This window comes from Mesoplodon bidens (assembly GCF_964165515.1).
Source record: "Mesoplodon bidens genome assembly, chromosome: 3".
NCBI classification, from domain to species: Eukaryota; Metazoa; Chordata; class Mammalia; order Artiodactyla; family Ziphiidae; genus Mesoplodon; species Mesoplodon bidens.
Window position 1 is genome coordinate 41,308,282 of NC_138178.1, and position 18,275 is coordinate 41,326,556.

Consider the following 18,275-nt stretch of genomic DNA (forward strand, 5'->3'; position numbering starts at 1 on the left):
TGGCAACGATTACAGAAATTGCTCTCAAAAGCATAAAACACATAAGAGAATTTTTAGAAAATCCCATATCATTCATTAAAGCATTTTAAGGCCTTATTAATTCAGATGGGATAATCGGTTGTTGATTAGCCAGATAGTTAAGCATTCATTGTCATATGCTGATGAACTGTGAGAAATTACATTTCCTATCCACCAAAGACTCACCTAATGCAGTTAGCACTTCATCAGGTAAGGCTGCATCTGGATAAATTAGCTAGATTTTTATTCCCCAGTCTTTTCTTTCATCTCCCAAACTTTTCCTTAATGAAAAGTATTCCTTATTCTGCTTGGTCGAAAACTATATCAGGAGCCAACTTTAAAAGCTGGCTAGCAGGGGGACCTTCAACATGGAGGAGTAAGATGCGGAGATCACCACCCTCCCCACAAATACATCAGAAATACATCTACATGTGGAACAACTCCTACAGAACACCTACTGAACGCTGGCAGAAGACCTCAGACGTCACGAAAGGCAAGAAAATCCCCACGTACCTCGGTAGGATAAAAGAAAAAACAGAGACAAAAGAATAGGGATGGGACCTGCACCTCTGGGAGAGAGCTAGAAGGAGGAAAAGTTTCCACACAGTAGGAAGCCCCTTCACTGGTGGAGACAGGGGGTGGCGGTGGGGGGAAGCTTTGGAGCCATGGAGGAGAGTGCAGCAACAGGGGTGCAGAGAGCAAAGCGGAGAGATTCCCTCACAGAGGATCGGGGCTGACCAGCACTCACCAGTCTGAGAGGCTTGTCTGCTCACCTGCTGGGGTGGTGGGGGCTGAGAGCTGAGGCTCAGTCTTCGGAGGTCAGATCCCAGGGACAGGACTGGGGTTGGCTGGGTGAACACAGCCTGAAGGGGGCTAGTGTGCCACAGCTAGCCAGGAGGGAGTCTGGGAAAAAGCCTGGAACTGCCTAAGAGGCAAGAGACCATTGTTTCGGGGTGCGCAAGGACAGGGGATTCCTTCCCTGTCTGCCCGCAGAAGGCAGAGCACCACCTAAATGAGATCCAGAGGTGGGCGCAAGCCGTGGCTATCAGCTTGGACCCCAGAGACGGGCATGAAATGCTAACACTGCTGCTGCAGCCACCAAGAATCCTGTGTGCAAGCACAGGTCACTATCCACACACCCCCACCCCCACCCCAGGAGCCTGTGCAGCCCGCCACTGCCAAGGTCCCATGATCAAGGGACAACTTCCCCAGCAGAACACACACTGCGCCTCAGGCTGTTGCCACGTCACGCTGGCCTTTGTTGCCGCAGGCTCACCCCACATAACAAGTATAAATACCATACCCCTCCTTCACCCTGGCATAAGTGAGCCAGAGCCCCATAGTCAGCCGCTGTTTTAATCCCATCCTGTATGGGTGGGAATAGATGCCTGAGGGTGACCTACATGCAGAGGTTGGGGCAAACCAAAGCTGAACCCCAGGAGCTGTGTGAACAAAGAAGAAAAAGGGAAATTTCTCCGTGCAGCCTTAGAAGCAGCAGATTAAATCCCCACAATCAACTTGATATACCCTGCATCTGTGGAAGATGTGAATGGACAACAAATCATCCCAAAATTGAGGCGGTAGACTTTGGGAGCAACTGCAGACTTGGGGTCTGCTGTCTATGACTGATTTGTTCCTGATTTTTATGTTTATCTTACTATAGTTTTTAGCGCTTGTTATCACTGGTGGATTTGTTTATTGGTTTGGTTGCTCTCTCCTTTTTAAAATTTTTATTATTTTTTTTTTAATAATTTTTTTTTCTTTTTTTCTCCCTTTCCTTCTGAGCCGTGTGTCTGACAGGGTCTTGGTGCTCCAGTTTGATGTCGGGCCTGAGCCTCTAAGGTGGGAGAGCGGAGTACAGTACATTGGACTACCAGAGACATCCCAGCCCCATGTAATATCAATCCATGAAAGCTCTCCCAGAGATCTCCATCTCAACGCTAAGACCCAACTCCACCCAAAGGCCAGCAAATTACAGTGCTGGACACCCCATGACACTCAACTAGCAAGACAGGAACACAAGCCCAGCCATTAGCAAAGATACAGCCTAAAATCATACTAAGTTCACAGACACCCCAAAACACATCACAAGATGTGGCTCTGCCCACCAGAAAAACAAGATCCAGCCCCACCCATCAGAACACAGGCATCAGTCCCCTCCACCAGGAAGCCTACACAAGCCACTGAACCAACCTCACCCACTGGGGTCAGACACAGAAAACAATGGAAACGAAGACCCTGCAACCTGAGAAAAGGAGACCCCAAACACAGTAAATTAAACAAAATGACAAGACAAGGAAATATGCAGCAGATGAAGGACCAAGGTAAAAACCCACCAGAACAAACAAATGAAGAGGAAATAGGCAGCCTACCTGAAAAAGAATTCAGAGTAATGATAGTAAAGAGGATACAAAATCTTGGAAATAGAATGGGGAAAATACAAGAAATGTTTAACAAGGACCTAGAAGAACTAAAGAGCAAATAAACAATGAGGAACAACACAATAAATGAAATAAAAAATTCTCTAGAAGGAATTAATAGCAGAATAACTGAGGCAGAGGAACGGATAAGTGACGTAGAAGAGAAAATAGTGGAAATAACCACTGCAGAGCAGAATAAAGAAAAAAGAATGAGAAGAATTGAGGACAGTCTCGGAGACCTCTGGGACAACATTAAACACACCAACTGGGCTTCCCTGGTGGCACAGTGGTTGGGAGTCTGCCTGCCAATGCAGGGGACACGAGTTCGTGCCCCGGTCTGGGAAGATCCCACATGCCACAGGGCGGCTGGGCCCATGGGCCATGGCCGCTGAGCCTGTGCATCCGGAGCCTGTGCTCCGCAACGGGGGAGGCCACAACAGTGAGAGGCCTGCGTACCGAAAAAACAAACAAACAAACAAAAAAAAATACCAACATTCAAATTATAGGGGTCCCAGAAAAAGAACACAAAAAGAGTCTGAGAAAATATTTGAAGAGATTATAGTTGAAAACTTCACTAACATGGGAAAGGAAATAGTCAATCAAGTCCAAGAAGCACAGAGAGTCCCATACAGGATAAATCCAAGAAGAAACAAGCCAAGACACATATTAATCAAGCCATCAAAAATTAAATACAAAGAAAAAATATTAAAAGCAGCAAGGGAACAGCAATAAATAACATACAAGGGAATCCCCATAAGGTTAACAGCTGATCTTTAAGCAGTAACTCTGCAAGCCAGAAGGGAGTGGCAGGACATATTTAAAGTGATGAAAGGGAAAAATCTACAACCAAGATTACCCTACCCAGCAAGGATGTCATTCAGACTCAACAGAGAAATTAAAACCTTTACAGACAAGCAAAAGTTAGGAGAATTCAGCACCACCAAACCAGGTTTACAACAAATAATAAAGGAACTTCTCTAGGCAGGAAACACAAGAGAAGGAAAAGACCTACAATAACAAACCCAAAACAATTAAGAAAATCATAATAGTAACATACATGTTGATAATTACCTTAAATGTAAAAGGATTAAATGCTCCAATCCAAAGACACAGACTGGTTGAATGAATACAAAAACAAGACCCATATATATGCTGCCTACAAGAGACCCACTTCAGACCTAGGGACACATACACACTGAAAGGGAGGGGATGGCAAAAGATATTCCATGGAAATGGAAATCAAAAGAAACCTGGAGTAGCAAGTCTCATATCAGACTAAACAGACTTTAAAATAAAGACTATTACAAGAGACAAAGAAGGACACCACATAATGATCAAGGGATCAACCTACAAAGAAGATATAACAATTGTAAATATTTATGCACCCAACATAGGAGCACCTCAGCACATAAAGCAAATGCTAACAGCCATAAAAGGGAACATTGACAGTAACACAATCATAGTAGGGGACTTTAACACCCCACTTTCACCAATGGACAGATCATCCAAAATGAAAATAAATAAGAAAAAAACAAGCTTTAAATGATACATTAAACATGATGGACTTAATTGATATTTATAGGACATTCCATCCAAAAACAATAGAATACACATTCCTCTCAAGTGCTCATGGAACATTCTCCAGATCATATCTTGGGTCATAAATCAAGCCATGGTAAATTTAAGAAAACTGAAATCATAGCAAGTATCTTTTCCAAACACAACACTATAAGACTAGATATCAATTCCAGGAAAACATCTGTAAAAAATACAGACACATGGAGGCTAAACAATATGCTACTTATTAACCAAGAGATTATTGAAGAAATCAAAGGGGAAATCAAAAAATACCAAGAAACAAATGACAATGAAAACATGACAACCCAAAACCTATGGGATGCAGCAAAAGCAGTTCTAAGAGGGAAGTTTATAGCAATACAATTCTACCTCAGGAAACAAGAAACGTCTGAAATAAACAATCTAACCTTACACCTAAAGCAATTAGAGAAAGAACAAAACAACCCCAATGTTAGCAGAAGGAAAGAAATCATAAAGATCAGATCAGAAATAAATGAGAAAGAAATGAAGGAAACAACAGCAAAGTTCCATAAATCCAAAAGCTGGTTCTTTGAGAATATAAACAAAATTGATAAACCATTAGCCAGACTCATCAAGAAAAAAAGGGAGAAGACTCAAATCAACAGAATTAGAAATGAAAAAGGAGAAGTAACAACTGGCACTGCAGAAATACAAAGGATCATGAGAGATTACTACAAGCAACTATATGCCAATAAAATGGACAACCTGGAAGAAATGGACAAATTCTTAGAAAAGCACAACCTTCCCACTGAACCAGGAAGAAATAGAAAATATAAATAGATCAATCACAAGCAGTGAAATGGAAACTGGGATTTAAAATTTTCCAACAAACAAAAGAACAGGTCCAGAGGCTTCACAGGCAAATTCTATCAAACACTGAGAGAAGACTTAACACCTATCCTTCTCAAACTCTTCCAAAATATAGCAGAGGGAGGAACACCCCGAACTCATCTATGAGGCCACCATCACCCTGACACCAAAACAGGACAAAGATGTCACAAAAAAGAAAACTACAGGCCAATATCATTAATGAATATAGATGTAAATATCCTCAACAAAACACAAGCAAATAGAATGCAACAGCACACTGAAAGGATCATACACCATGATAAAGTGGGGTTTATCCCCAAAATGCAAGGATTCTTCAATATGCAAATCAATCAATGTGATACACCATATTAATACACTACAGGATAACAACCATGTGATCATCTCAATAGATGCAGAAAAAGCTTTTGACAAAAATCAACACCTATTTATGATAAAAACTCTCCAGAAAGTAGGCATAGAGGGAACCTACCTCAACATAATACAGGCCATATATGACAAACCCACAGCCAACATTGTTCTCAATTGTGAAAAACTGAAACCATTTACTATAAAATCAGGAACAAGGTTGCCCATTCTCACCTCTATTATTCAATTAGTTTTGGAAGTTATAGTCACAGCAATCAGAGAAGAAAAAGAAAAAAAAGGAATCCAAATCGTGAAAGAAGTTAAATTGTCACTGTTTGCAGATGACATGGTACTATACATAGAGAATCCTAAAGATGTTACCAGAAAACTACTAGAGCTAATCAATGAATTTGGTAAAGTAGCAGGATACAAAATAAATGCACAGAAATCTCTCGAATCCCTATACACTAATGATGAAAAATCTGACAGAGAAATTAAGGAAACACCCCCATTTACCATTGCAACAAAAAGAATAAAATACCTAGGAATAAACCTACCTAAGGAGACAAAAGACCTATAGGCAGAAAACTATAAGACACTGATGAAAGAAATTAAAGATGATACAAACAGATGGAGAGATATACCATGTTCTTGGATTGGAAGAATCAACATTGTGAAAATGACTCTACTACACAAAGCAATCTACAGATTCAATGCAATCCCTATCAAATTATCAATGGCATTTTTCACAGAACTAGAACAAAAGATTTCACAATTTGTATGGAAACATAAAAGACTCCGAATAGCCAAAGCAATCTTGAGAAAGAAAAACGGAGCTGGTGGCATCAGGTTCCCTGACTTCAGACTATACTACAAAGCTACAGGTATCAAGACAGTATGGTACTGGCACAAAAGCAGAAATATAGATCAATGGAAGAGGATAGAAATCCCAGAGATAAACCTATACACATATGGTCACCTTATCTTTGATAAAGGAGGCAAGAATATACAATGGACAAAAGACAGCCTCTTCAATAACTGGTGTTTGGAAAACGGTACAGCTACATGTAAAAGAATGAAATTAGAACACTCCCTGACACGGATACAAAAATAAAGTTAAAATGGATTAAAGACCTAAATGTAAGGCCAGACACTATCAAACTCTTAGAGGATTACATAGGTAGAACACTGTGTGACATAAATCACAGCAAGATCCTTTTTGACCCGCCTCCTAGAGAAATGGAAATAAAGACAAAAATAAACAAATGGGACCTAACAAAACTTAAAAGTTTTTGCACAGCAAAGGAAACCATAAACAAGACGAAAACACAACCCTCAGAATGGGAAATAATATTTGCAAACAAAGCAACTGACAAAGGATTAATCTCCAAAATATAGAAGGAGCTCATGCAGCTCAATATCAAAAAGCAAACAAGCCAATCCAAAAGTGGGCAGAAGACCTAAACAGACATTTCTCCAAAGAAGATATACAGACTGCCAACAAACACATGAAAGGATGCTCAACATCACTAATCATTAGAGAAATGCAAATCAAAACTACAATGAGGTATCACCTCACACCGGTCAGAATGGTCATCATCAAAAAATCTACAAACAATAAATGCTGGAGAGGGTGTGGAGAAAAGGGAACCCTCTTGCACTGTTGGTAGGAATGTAAATTGATACAGCCACTATGGAGAACAGTATGGAGGTTCCTTAAAACACTAAAAATAGAACTACCATATGATCCAGCAATCCCACTATTGGGCATATACCCTGAGAATACCATAATTCAAAAAGAGACATGTAGGGCTTCCCTGGTGGCGCAGTGGTTGGGAGTCCGCCTGCCGATGCGGGGGGCGCAGGTTCGTGCCCCGGTCTGGGAGGATCCCACGTGCCGCGGAGCGGCTGGGCCTGTGAGCCGTGGCCACTGGGCCTGCGCGTCCAGAGCCTGTGCTCCGCAACGGAAGAGGCCACAAAAGTGAGAGGCCCGCATACAGCAAAAAAAAAAAAAAAAAAAAGAGAGTCATGTATCACAATGTTCATTGCAGCACTGTTTACAATATCCAGGATATGGAAGCAACCTAAGTGTCCATCAACATATGAATGGATAAAGAAGATGTGGTACATATATACAATGGAATATTACTCATCCATAAAAAGAAACAAAATTGAACTATCTGTAGTGAGGTGGATGGACTGAGAGTCTGTCATACAGAGTGAAGTAAGCCAGAAAGAGAAAAACAAGTACCGTATGCTAACACATATATCTGGAATAAAAAAAACAAAAAAAACCCCACCTGGTTCTGATGAACCTAGGGGCAGGACAGGAATAAAGACACAGACGTAGAGAATGGACTTGAGGACACAGGGAGGGAGAAGGGTAAGCTGGGAAGTGAGAGAGTAGCACTGTCATATATACACTATGAAATGTAAAACCGATAGCTAGTGGGAAGCAGCTGCATAGCACAGGGAGAGCAGCTCGGTGCTTTGTGACCACCTAGAGGGGTGGGATAGGGAGGGTAGGAGGGAGACGCAAGAGGGAGGAGATATGGGAACATATGTATACATATAGCTGATTCACTTTGTTATACAGCAGAAACTAACACAACATTGTAAAGCAATTTTACTCCAATAAAGATGTTTTAAAAAAAGAAAAAGCTGGTTGGTTACAAGCAAATCACATTTGTGCTCAGGACTCTAATATTAAATGGGCATTTGTGTGTCTGTGAGAGTGTGTCTGTGTGTGTGTGTATGCCTGTGTGTTTTGGTTTGGTTTTACAGTTCTTGGCTAGAGCCTCCTCCACACTGTCTGCTCTTCTGATCCAAACTGTAATCCAGGTCATCAAGGGAATTCTTCAGCCAGTCCTCCAACCCTCAACTTCCTTCCTTTCCTAACCTGGACTGACCGTGAGTGTAGTATAACGGGAGTGAGCATGGTGAGAAAAGTCCCTGGATTAGAAGTTGCAAAATGTGATTCATTTTCCAGTCCTGGGTCTGTTTTAGCAGAAGTGACTGTCACTTGTAAACTGCTCTCAATTCCAACAAGTCATTTCATCTTTCTGACAATTTGCAATTTATTATTTTCTCCCTTTGATAACAGAGCAACATAAATATTTACCCTTTTGTCATATCAAGAAGAGTTGGGTTTCTATAAAGGTAGACCAGTCCCCAGCGCTTTATGGAGCTTCTGATCTCCAAGGGACAGAGTGCTTCCAAGACTCTGAGGACCCCCACCCTCACCACCAAATCTTCAAAGAAGAGGGTCTGCCGTCTACTCACGGAGCTGCTCCAGGTGGTCAGTGCTGTTAGACTCGGGCATGGCAGTGATGGTCACCAATGGACATGAATTCCCTCCTAGTGTCTGGCAGAGAACCTCCTGACGGAAGTAGACCTGCTTGGGGTTCACGCTTTTTTCCAGAACGTCAAGGTGAGTCTGGAGCAGAGATGAAACAGAAGTGCATATTAAGATTTTTGATAATAACAATAGATGAAACCAGCAACAAAGCTTATATTCATTTAACTCCTTATAGTTTAGAAGTTTGTTTGTTTGTTTTTTGCCGTACGTGGGCCTCTTACTGTTGTGGCCTCTCCCGCTGTGGAGCACAGGCTCCGGACGCACAGGCTCAGCGGCCATGACTCACGGGCCCAGCCGCTCCGCGGCATGTGGGATCTTCTCGGACCAGGGTATGAACCTGTGTCCCCTGCATCGGCAGGCGGACTCTCAACCACTGCGCCACCAGGGAAGCCCCTAGAAGTATTTTTGTTAACCTAATCTGCCTGACCGTGGGCATTAAGTGATTTAAAAGGGTGCTCTTCCTACTCCCTGGAAGAAGTTCAGTGAGGCTGAACAGGAAGCATCATGCCTGCCTATGTCTGCACAGTAGACTATCTGTTTTCAAGTTGCACTGAAAGCAAAAGAACAGGGGCAGACAACATTCTTCCCATGACAGTTGCATGTAAAGAATGCTGTTACCATGAAGACAGAGTACATGCAGGACACTCAGGAACATGAGACAGAGCTTCAGCAGTGCAGATTACTTTAGAATCAAGCAATATAAGGAGAGCTGGGAGCATATTGAAGGAAAATAGAAAGCAATTGGCCCAGGGAGAATGCTAAGCGAAGAGAACCACTAACTGGTAGCAACTGATTTTCCCTACCCTACCTTCCCACTTAAACACTCATTTAAAATGCAGAAAGATACCAAAATGGGGTAACCACTGAAAATAGGGTTCTTGGTCAACAATCTTTAAGACCTCTGAAGATACTTTCCATAATCCAAACAGTGGAATTAGTCATAAAGATGTTAGTCATGAAGATGCCTCCCAACCACACTGCATACCCTAACAACAGGGACACGGTGACTTCAGTAACCAGTGAAAGGGAAGCGGTCCTTCTCCAACACAAGAACGTCAGTACACACAATCGTCCTTCCAGCTATAGGTATTAACACATTCAAATAGGTATTAAGAGGGCCGAGGAAAAACTGCCCATCTTGTTATTTAACAAATAACATGTCTGCTAGACAAATGAAACAAACATGACTCCTATGAAAATATTTATAAAAGATTCATAATATATTTTATGAAAAATGGAGTAATGCCTTCAAAAGGTAGAGGAAGTGTTTACATGTGAAAAACATGTACTACAGAGGTGCTAGGCAGAATAAATGGCTCCCCCAAAGATGTCCATGCCCTAATCTTCAGACCCTGTCAATATGTTACCTTACATGGCAAAAGGGACTTCACAGATATGTTTAAGACTGAGGTCTATCTGAGGTGGGGGGATTATCCTGCATTAACCAGTTGGGGCCAATCTAATCAAAAGTACTTAAAAGCAGAGAACATTCCCCAGCCACAAAGGACCAGAACCACATGCAAAGGACTCAGCCTGCCATGCTGGGGGGTAAAGGGGTAAAAAGGTGAGGAATGCGGTGTCCTCTAAAAGCTGGAAAAGGCAAGGAAATAGATTCTCCTCCACCATCCTCCAGAAGGAATACAGCCCCAATACCTTGATTTTTGCCCAGTGATTTTTATCCATGTTGAACTTCTCACCAAAAGAGCTGTAAGTTAATTTTTTAAATTGTTTAAGCTACCAAATTCGTGATAATTTCTTACCGCAGCAATAGAAAACCAATACACTGGGAAATAAGAGAAAGAATTTCCTAAGTTAAGTAAAAATCTTAGCATCTGGGTAGGAATAGACTAAAATCTACTTGTATGCTATTGAAACATTTGACTTACAAGGAAAACGAAAAAGTTCCAAGGAAAGAAAAGATTACCAGATGATTCTGTGGCCTTTCCTACAGCTTCAGGGATACCTGAAAATTTGACCCTGAATCATATCCTCCTTAAACCTGAGACCCCAAATCATCTGCCTCCACACAGCCTGTTTCCTAGATTAATATGAATTTATTATTCCCTGTCTGCATCAACATAAGTTTAATGTCCTAGGAAACTCTTGCCCAGGAAAATAGAAATTACAAATAAATTTATTTTTCATAAATTTATTATTTTTCAGGAACATCTCATCAACTCTTCAATAGAAAGTATCAATGAATTGATCCAAGACCCTCTGAACCCCTCTCCTCAAGATTCTTGCCTTACAGTGTCCACCAATCTTTAACCATTATATCATGATCTTTACCCAATGCTAATCAAGCCCCTACATTAAAATACCTGACCTTAACAAAGCTTTAAAGTCTTAATAAATACTCCAGCTTTGCCCTTCCCCCTTTGAGACACTATCAAGACTCTGTCACATTCTCCCTTATCAAATAGATTAGTTTCCTATCACTTCTGTAACAAATTACCACAAATTTGGTGGACGGAGACAACACGAGTTTATTGTATTACAGTTCCAGAGGTCAAAAGTCCAAAATGGGTTTTACTGTGCAAAAAATCAAGGTCTTGGCAGGACTGCGCTCCTTCTGGAGGCTCTATAAGGTAATTCATTTCCTTGCCTTTTCCAGCTTCTGGAGGTCAGCTGCTTTCCTTATCCCATGGTGTCTTCCTCCACATTCAAAGCCAGCAATCACATCATTCCTACCCTGGCTTCCGTGGTCAAATCTCCTTCTCTGACTCTGAGTCTTTTGTCTCACTCGTTCACGGCTAAGGACCCTTGTGATTACATTGGACCCAGTCTAATAGTTCAACATAATCTCCCCATCTCAAGAGGCTTAACTTAATCACATCTGCAAAGTCCTTTGTGCCACATAAAGTAACATCCTCACAGGTTCCAGGGATTAGAATATGAACATCTTGGGGTGGGTGGTGGGCACTATTCTATCTAAAACACCAAGGTACACAATACACTTAGGTCTATGTTAGAAACAGGTTGTTCTGGTGGTATTTCTTGGAGCCAGCATTTGACACAATACTAAGAAAAGGAATTAGAAGGATCATGGCTACCCCAGGTTCAAGATGAGATTCAGCAAAGGCCCATTTATCGGACCAAACCTTTGTACTTCAGTCTTCTGGTTGTTTGTCAAGTGCTAATGAATGCCACACATTGCTGTGATGCACCAGCACTGGAGATCAGGTGGTAGTCTCACACCTCTGAGGAGACAAGGAGGCTAACTAATGGTATACACACAAACACAAAGGCCCTGCTTAGAGTTTGCAAGTACACAGGATTATAATCAAGTAAACCTATAACCAGCCAAGGTTTTGCTCATGAGTTTCTGCTCATACATGCTCAGTTAGGCAAGAGCTCAGAAAACATATCTTCTTATCTTTATTGACAATAATAACTTGAAGACAAATTTCAGCTGCCCCAAATCAAACTAAAGAATGGTATCAAGGGACAGTTCAGTTAAACAAGTTTTGTCTAAATGACTATTGGAAAACACAGTTACTACATAATACAAATATAAAAAATATTTTTTTAGGGAGAAAACACATATTATCAAATGTTAATCTCATCATCTGGTTCTAAAATGAAAGTAAAAAGAAATGTGTAAGTAAGGAATAAAGTAAAACAAAATACTAACTTTTCAACTTATATGAACATAATATTATTTAATTCTTGAAAATGGAAAGGCAGAATAGCAAGATGACTAAGTGGGCAGGCTCTGGAATCAGACTGCCTGGGTTCAAAGTTTGGTTGTGGATTCTAGAAGAGTCATGGAAATTCTGTACTTAACCTCTCTGTAACTCAGTTTTCTCATCTTTAAAATGTATATAAAATGGCATTACCTATGTCATTCAATGATTGCTATAATTTAGCAGTTTATTGTGTATGAGAAGTGCCTGTCATACAGGAAACACTCAATTTTAGCTGTTATTTTTGATGAGGAAATGTAGGTTCAAATTTTTTTTAAGAACTAAAAGGGAAACACTACTAGAATTATAAACACTGTAGAAAAAGAAATCAAAGAAAATATGGTCACTCCATGTTGCATAAAAGAGAAAGAAAGAAAGAGAGAGAGAAAGGGAAGGAAGGAAAGAAAGAAGGAAGGAAGGAAGGAAAGAAGGGAGGGATGGGGGAAGGGGGAGAGAAAAAAAGAAAGAAAAGCAGTGAAGCATAGAAAATAGCACAAAACCAAAATGACAGAAGTAACACCAAAAATTGTCTTGAGTATAAATAGGTTAAACAGCCTTATTAAATGACAAAAACTTTCAGATTAGTTTTTTTTAAATCCCACTGCCTATTGTATATAAAAGGAACTTTCAAAGAGAATTAAAGAAAGACCCATGATGTGTATGAAAAACACTCCTAAATTATCTTCTTGTTCTGTTTGCCTCCACTAAAATATTTTAAAAGAGAAATATTGAAACTAAACGGTTAAGCAAACATAAATTAAAGCAGGCCTGGCAATGTGATATATGACAAAGTCATAGTCAAGACCAAGTGCATTAAATGGGATTTAAAATCTTATTTTGATAAAGGGCACAATTCACAATGAACATAAAAAACTCATAAATCTTAAGAATCAAATAACACAGAATTGAAATGTACAGCACAAAAATGGCAGAAAGGGAAATAATTGTACTAAGAGTGGGAGGCTTTAAAACAGTACCTCAGTCTTGAATAAATCAATTGCAAAAAAATGATATAGAGTATTTGAACAATATTGTTTTTTATAGATATATGTCAAGCTGTCTTTACAGAGAGCATCCTTTATTTTTTTCTCAAACATTCAGGGAACTATAACAAAAATTAATCATATGCAGGACTATAAAAATATTCACTAAAATTTTTTTAAAAAGCATATATTATACAAGCCACATTTTCTGACAATAATTGAATGAAATTAGACTTAAAATGGTTTTAAAAACAGGAAAAATAAAACCATTAAGGAATAGAAAAACATCCTCCTAAAAGAAGCTCATGAAAGAAATTCATATATTGAAAAGAAAATAAATATTAAATCAGTGTAATGAAAGTGCTAATAGAAGAAGTGTCCATCTGGCATCCCAGGAGAGAAGGCACAGGACAAGAATGAAAATGATCCCTTCAGAAAGTCGGCCCGTCTCAGCCACGCTGGTAAAAGGAAATTCCAGCACCCTCATAAAGAGTCAAGATCACCCTGGATTTAAATGATACTCTGTGATCGTAAACAAATTATTTGAATCACTTTCATACATTTCTGGGTGAAAGTTGCTCCCAATATTAATTATTGAAATCTGAACTGAGGAGACTCTGTCTCACAATTACTCTCAAGATTCCAGGCCCCCAAAATAGGAAATCAATACCCTTTCCTGAAGCATTTCCCAAAATGTAATCTTCAGGATGTTATTAAGTGCTGGGGTATAGAGGGGTGGAGATTCATAGCCAAGGCACCTGGAATATGGTGAATTAAAGAAAATGAAAACATTTTCATGGCTGCAGAATTGTTCAGATTCTTTAACATGCCAATACACATTTTGAACTCTTAGAAGAAAAACTAGCAAACAGTGTTTCAAGAATTTACGTGACTCTTCAACCCTCTTTCTCTAAAGATCTCAGGATCGTGGAGTGTTGTAGAATACGCTTTGGGAAACACTGTCTGCTGAATTGAGGGGTTTTGTTTTGTTTTGTTTGTTTTCTTCTTGCCATCAAAGCTATTTGTTTCACATTTTATTATGGCTACAAGATGTGGGGGAGATGGGGGAGAGATAGAGACGCTTCTCCAGAAAAGTACTGGCCATCATTCTGTGATGTCACAAAAGTTACAAACAGGCCGTAGCTCTTCTTGCCAAATCTTGAAAAAAAATAAAATCTAGATTCTATAAATCAGATAAGGGGAGGAGGCTTGGAAGCAGTTTTGTCTGTAGAAGTCATTAAACACAATTAGATACAAAAGAAAAAAGTAAAAAAAAAAAAAAAAAAGAAAAACCATCTTTTGCCCACGTACATTGCCCTTTAAAACAGGGGTCCCCAACCCCAGGGCCATGGACTGCTACCCGTCTGTGGCCTGGTAGGAACTGGGCCACACAGCAGGAGGTGAGCGGCAGGGCGAGCCAGCGAAGCTTCATCTGTATTAAAACAGCTCCCCATCGCTTGCATTACAGCCTGAGCTCTGCCTCCTGTCAGCATTGTGGTGAGCTGTATAATTATTTCATTATATATTACAATGTAATAATAATAGAAATAAAGTGCACAATAAATGTAATGCACTTGAATCATCCCGAAACCATCCCCACGTCCCCAGCCCATTGAAAAATTGTTTTCCACAAAACTGGTCCCTGGCGCCAAAAAGGTTGGGGACCACTGCTTTAAAACACTGTCACGTTAACGGGCAATGCTGGAGGAAGCAAAGTTTGAAAGTTTTCTTCTCCTATGAGCTCTTTATTAATTTCTTATTATGACACTTTTCATGATTACTATAAATATTACAATTCAACAAATGCCTAATATCTTTTAGCTTAAGCCCATTTTCTGTAATTGCTCATGCAGCCATCTCCCTGTGCCCCTCAATGAAATCTCTGTCCCTTTGACCATTCCACCTGCCACCAAATACATAACACCTCTGTGCTTAGTGCATTATTCTAGCTCCAGCCACACAGACAACTTCCAGAAGTAAACCAATTATAAACTTCCGCTGGTTTGCCTTTTGCGAAAATGGCTTTGTACTGTTCTCCTGAAGATGATTTTTAGGTGAACGCCCCCATCTCAGGTCCAGCAAGGCCGTGTCTAATTGGATATTGTTGGGATCACTGATGAGAGAAGCAGGGCTTCTGAATGTGTGTGCCAACAACCAACCGTAATAACAGCCCTGCGAAGCCACAGGGGTGGGTTTCTTTATAAAAATGGGAATGAGCTCAAGACAATTATGGAAACCCCCAGAGAGGCTGTCTTAAAAGAAAATCCTACCTACCCATGAAAGACATCCGGCTGATAACTCAGCCCGCAGCCTCACGGGTGCCTCTCGGCAGGAGTCTTCTGCCCCCTCTGCTTTATCAGCTACTCCCTTAAAACTTCCATAAAAGGCTTCACTTGACCTCAGCAGGTTACCCTGCTGGTGGCTACTGATAAAGTAAGAAGCACTATACACTCAAAAATCATTTTGTTTCTCATTGTTATCCCCTAAACTGCTACACTCCCTGTCCCCACTAATTCCGAAGAAAGCTCACCCCTAAGGAGATGGCCTATTTTATTTGCGTACTGCCTAGTTCTCCGTTGTCACTTAAACACACTCATCAGAGAATCGAAGGCTTCTCATCACAAGAGAACAAAAGACACCTTTAAGTTAAATAAAAAACAAGAGAACATCCTGTAAGCAGGTTCTAATGAGCTTTCTCAAACTGCCCCAGTCTGCCAATACCATTCTCCCTAAGTTACATAGATTGACTTTGAGACTGAGAGAAGTGATTAGTCTCTAGATGTGTATTCACAGATTTGCTGATTAGTGACTTTAATACCCTTTTTCCACTAAAAATAAACCAAGTTCTATTGCTGATGATTTGGAAAAGAGAGCAAAGAAAAAATAATTATAATCAACCACCCTAAGAAAACCATCAGTAGATTTTGTATTTATTTTTTGGGGTCCTTTATTGGGTTTTTTTTAATATAATTTTAATTTTATTATGTATTGTGAATGGGTATCTTCCAATCTGTCCAACAGAGAAAATAATCACGCATCATCATAAAAGAGAAAATAATAGGGACTTCGCTGGTTGTGCAGTGGTGAATAATCCACCTGCCAGTGCAGGGGACATGGGTTTGATCCCTGGTCCAGGAAGATCCCACATGTCGCAGAGCAACTAAGCCTGTGCACTACAACTACTGAGCCTGCTCTCTAGAGCCCGCGAGCCACAACTACTGAAGCCTGCACACCTAGAGCCCGTGCTCTGCAACAAGAGGAGCTACCACAGTGAGAAGCCCGTGCACCACAATGAAGAGTAACCCCCACTCGCCGCAACTAGAGAAAACCCGTGTGCAGCAACAAAGACCCAATGCAGCCAAAAGAATAAATTAATTAATAAAAATAAATTAATTAAAAAAAGAATAAACATTCTAAGGGTCACCACCTAATATTGTTTACTAGTTGTAGGCACTTGGCTAACACTTGCTATGTATCAAGTCATGTAATCTTGATAACCCATAGAATAACCACTTCAATGGTTCCAATTTTACAGATGTGAAAACTGAGGCTGAAAGAAGTTAAATAGCTTGTCCATGACTACACTGCAAGACAATACAGAGCTTAGACCCAAATCCAGGCCTGTCTGACTCCAAAACTTGTTCTTACATTGTGCTCAAAACCCTGGAATTCAGGGGTTCCTGTGGTCAGTGACTTCACCATCCATCCACACACACCTCAGCTCCTCCAGAATGGCTCTTTGTGTTCAACTCCTCAACATCAGGACCCTTTACTGGTGCCTGTCCTTTCCTTTTGCCCATACAAAGATAGGTGTCTGTCTATTGATTAAGTGACAACACTGATTTATGACTTGCTCATTGCATCTTTGATCTACCACATGTAAGTCGATATTTCCTACTGGACACATTTTAAACGTGAGCCCTTTAGAAGAGATTGTGAATATGGCATTCTAATTCTCAATTCTTTCTTTTTCTCTCCCTCTCTCCCCCTCCCCTCCCTTACTCTCCCCACAGTACACTCCATTTTATCTCTAAAGATCATGCTGGTAGCATCTACCACAGTGGGTATATGCGTCTGGTGAAAACCCTACTCTACCCTCCAAAAGCCTTAAGCTCTCCCAACACATGGATCCTACTTCTGATCACTTTTCTTATCTCTTGCCAACTCATGTAGTTATAAGTTCTCAGTGAGGTCCCATTTTCCTACTCTCTAAAATGTCCATCAGAAACTCTCTTGGGGCGCCATTTTCAACCAATACTCCTGGCTACCTAGGGGCAATCCAGAACATAATCCAAATACTTTAACAAGTATTGCTAACAACACTTTAACAATCACTGCAATTACTGATACCTTGAGATGGATGATTAAATAGAACTCCTTTTGCTTGCTTCATAATTACAATAATATTGTATTTTTCTTTCAGCTTTATTTTAATACTATAATTTGGACAATTATCCAACAGAGTTCCTGGCAAGCATCTGGAAGATAGCAATTTGAAAGATCCAAATGCTAATTCCCTTATTACAAGAGAATAATAAAACTTTTAAGGTTGCAAAATTATATTCATGTTGAAAAACCTCCAAAATACATGTCCTCTGCTATAAAAATTTACACAATTGTGAATTCCACACAGAAATATATTTTCCACCCCTCAGCATAACCCCCAAGTAACATCCAGTTAATTCTGCCCTTGGGGTATCATTCACATTTATCACTGATCTGTTGGAAGAAAACTGTTTCTCCTTAGGACATGTCCAAAAATAAAAATGACCACTGTGCATTACAGAATGTACTTATTTTGTTCATGATGGGAGGAAGAGTTTTTTAAGAGAAGTCACAGAGTCAATTATTGTCTTAAACCTGGAGAACACAAAGCCCATGCATTACTGGAAATGTAAAACCTAAAATTGAGTATATACATTTTTTACTTCAAGGAACAAATCGTCTTTCTTATTCTGTTCTGCTCATTTAGAAGAAATGAAAAGCTACCCTTTTCCTGTCTCTCTTTCTCATTAACTCTCCTCTTCCTAGTGGG

General features: G+C 40.2%; 1 protein-coding gene across 1 annotated transcript in view; it reads right to left on the reverse strand.

Moving 5' to 3' along the window:
• AGBL1 (AGBL carboxypeptidase 1) overlaps positions 1-18,275 on the reverse strand; it is a gene marked incomplete at both ends in the record, with an annotated part of 563,318 nt that overhangs the window by 349,982 nt on the left and 195,061 nt on the right. The window contains one exon of the mRNA XM_081229515.1: positions 8,496-8,649. Coding sequence (XP_081085641.1) covers positions 8,496-8,649 — 154 coding nt within the window. The remainder of the gene's footprint in view (positions 1-8,495; positions 8,650-18,275) is intronic.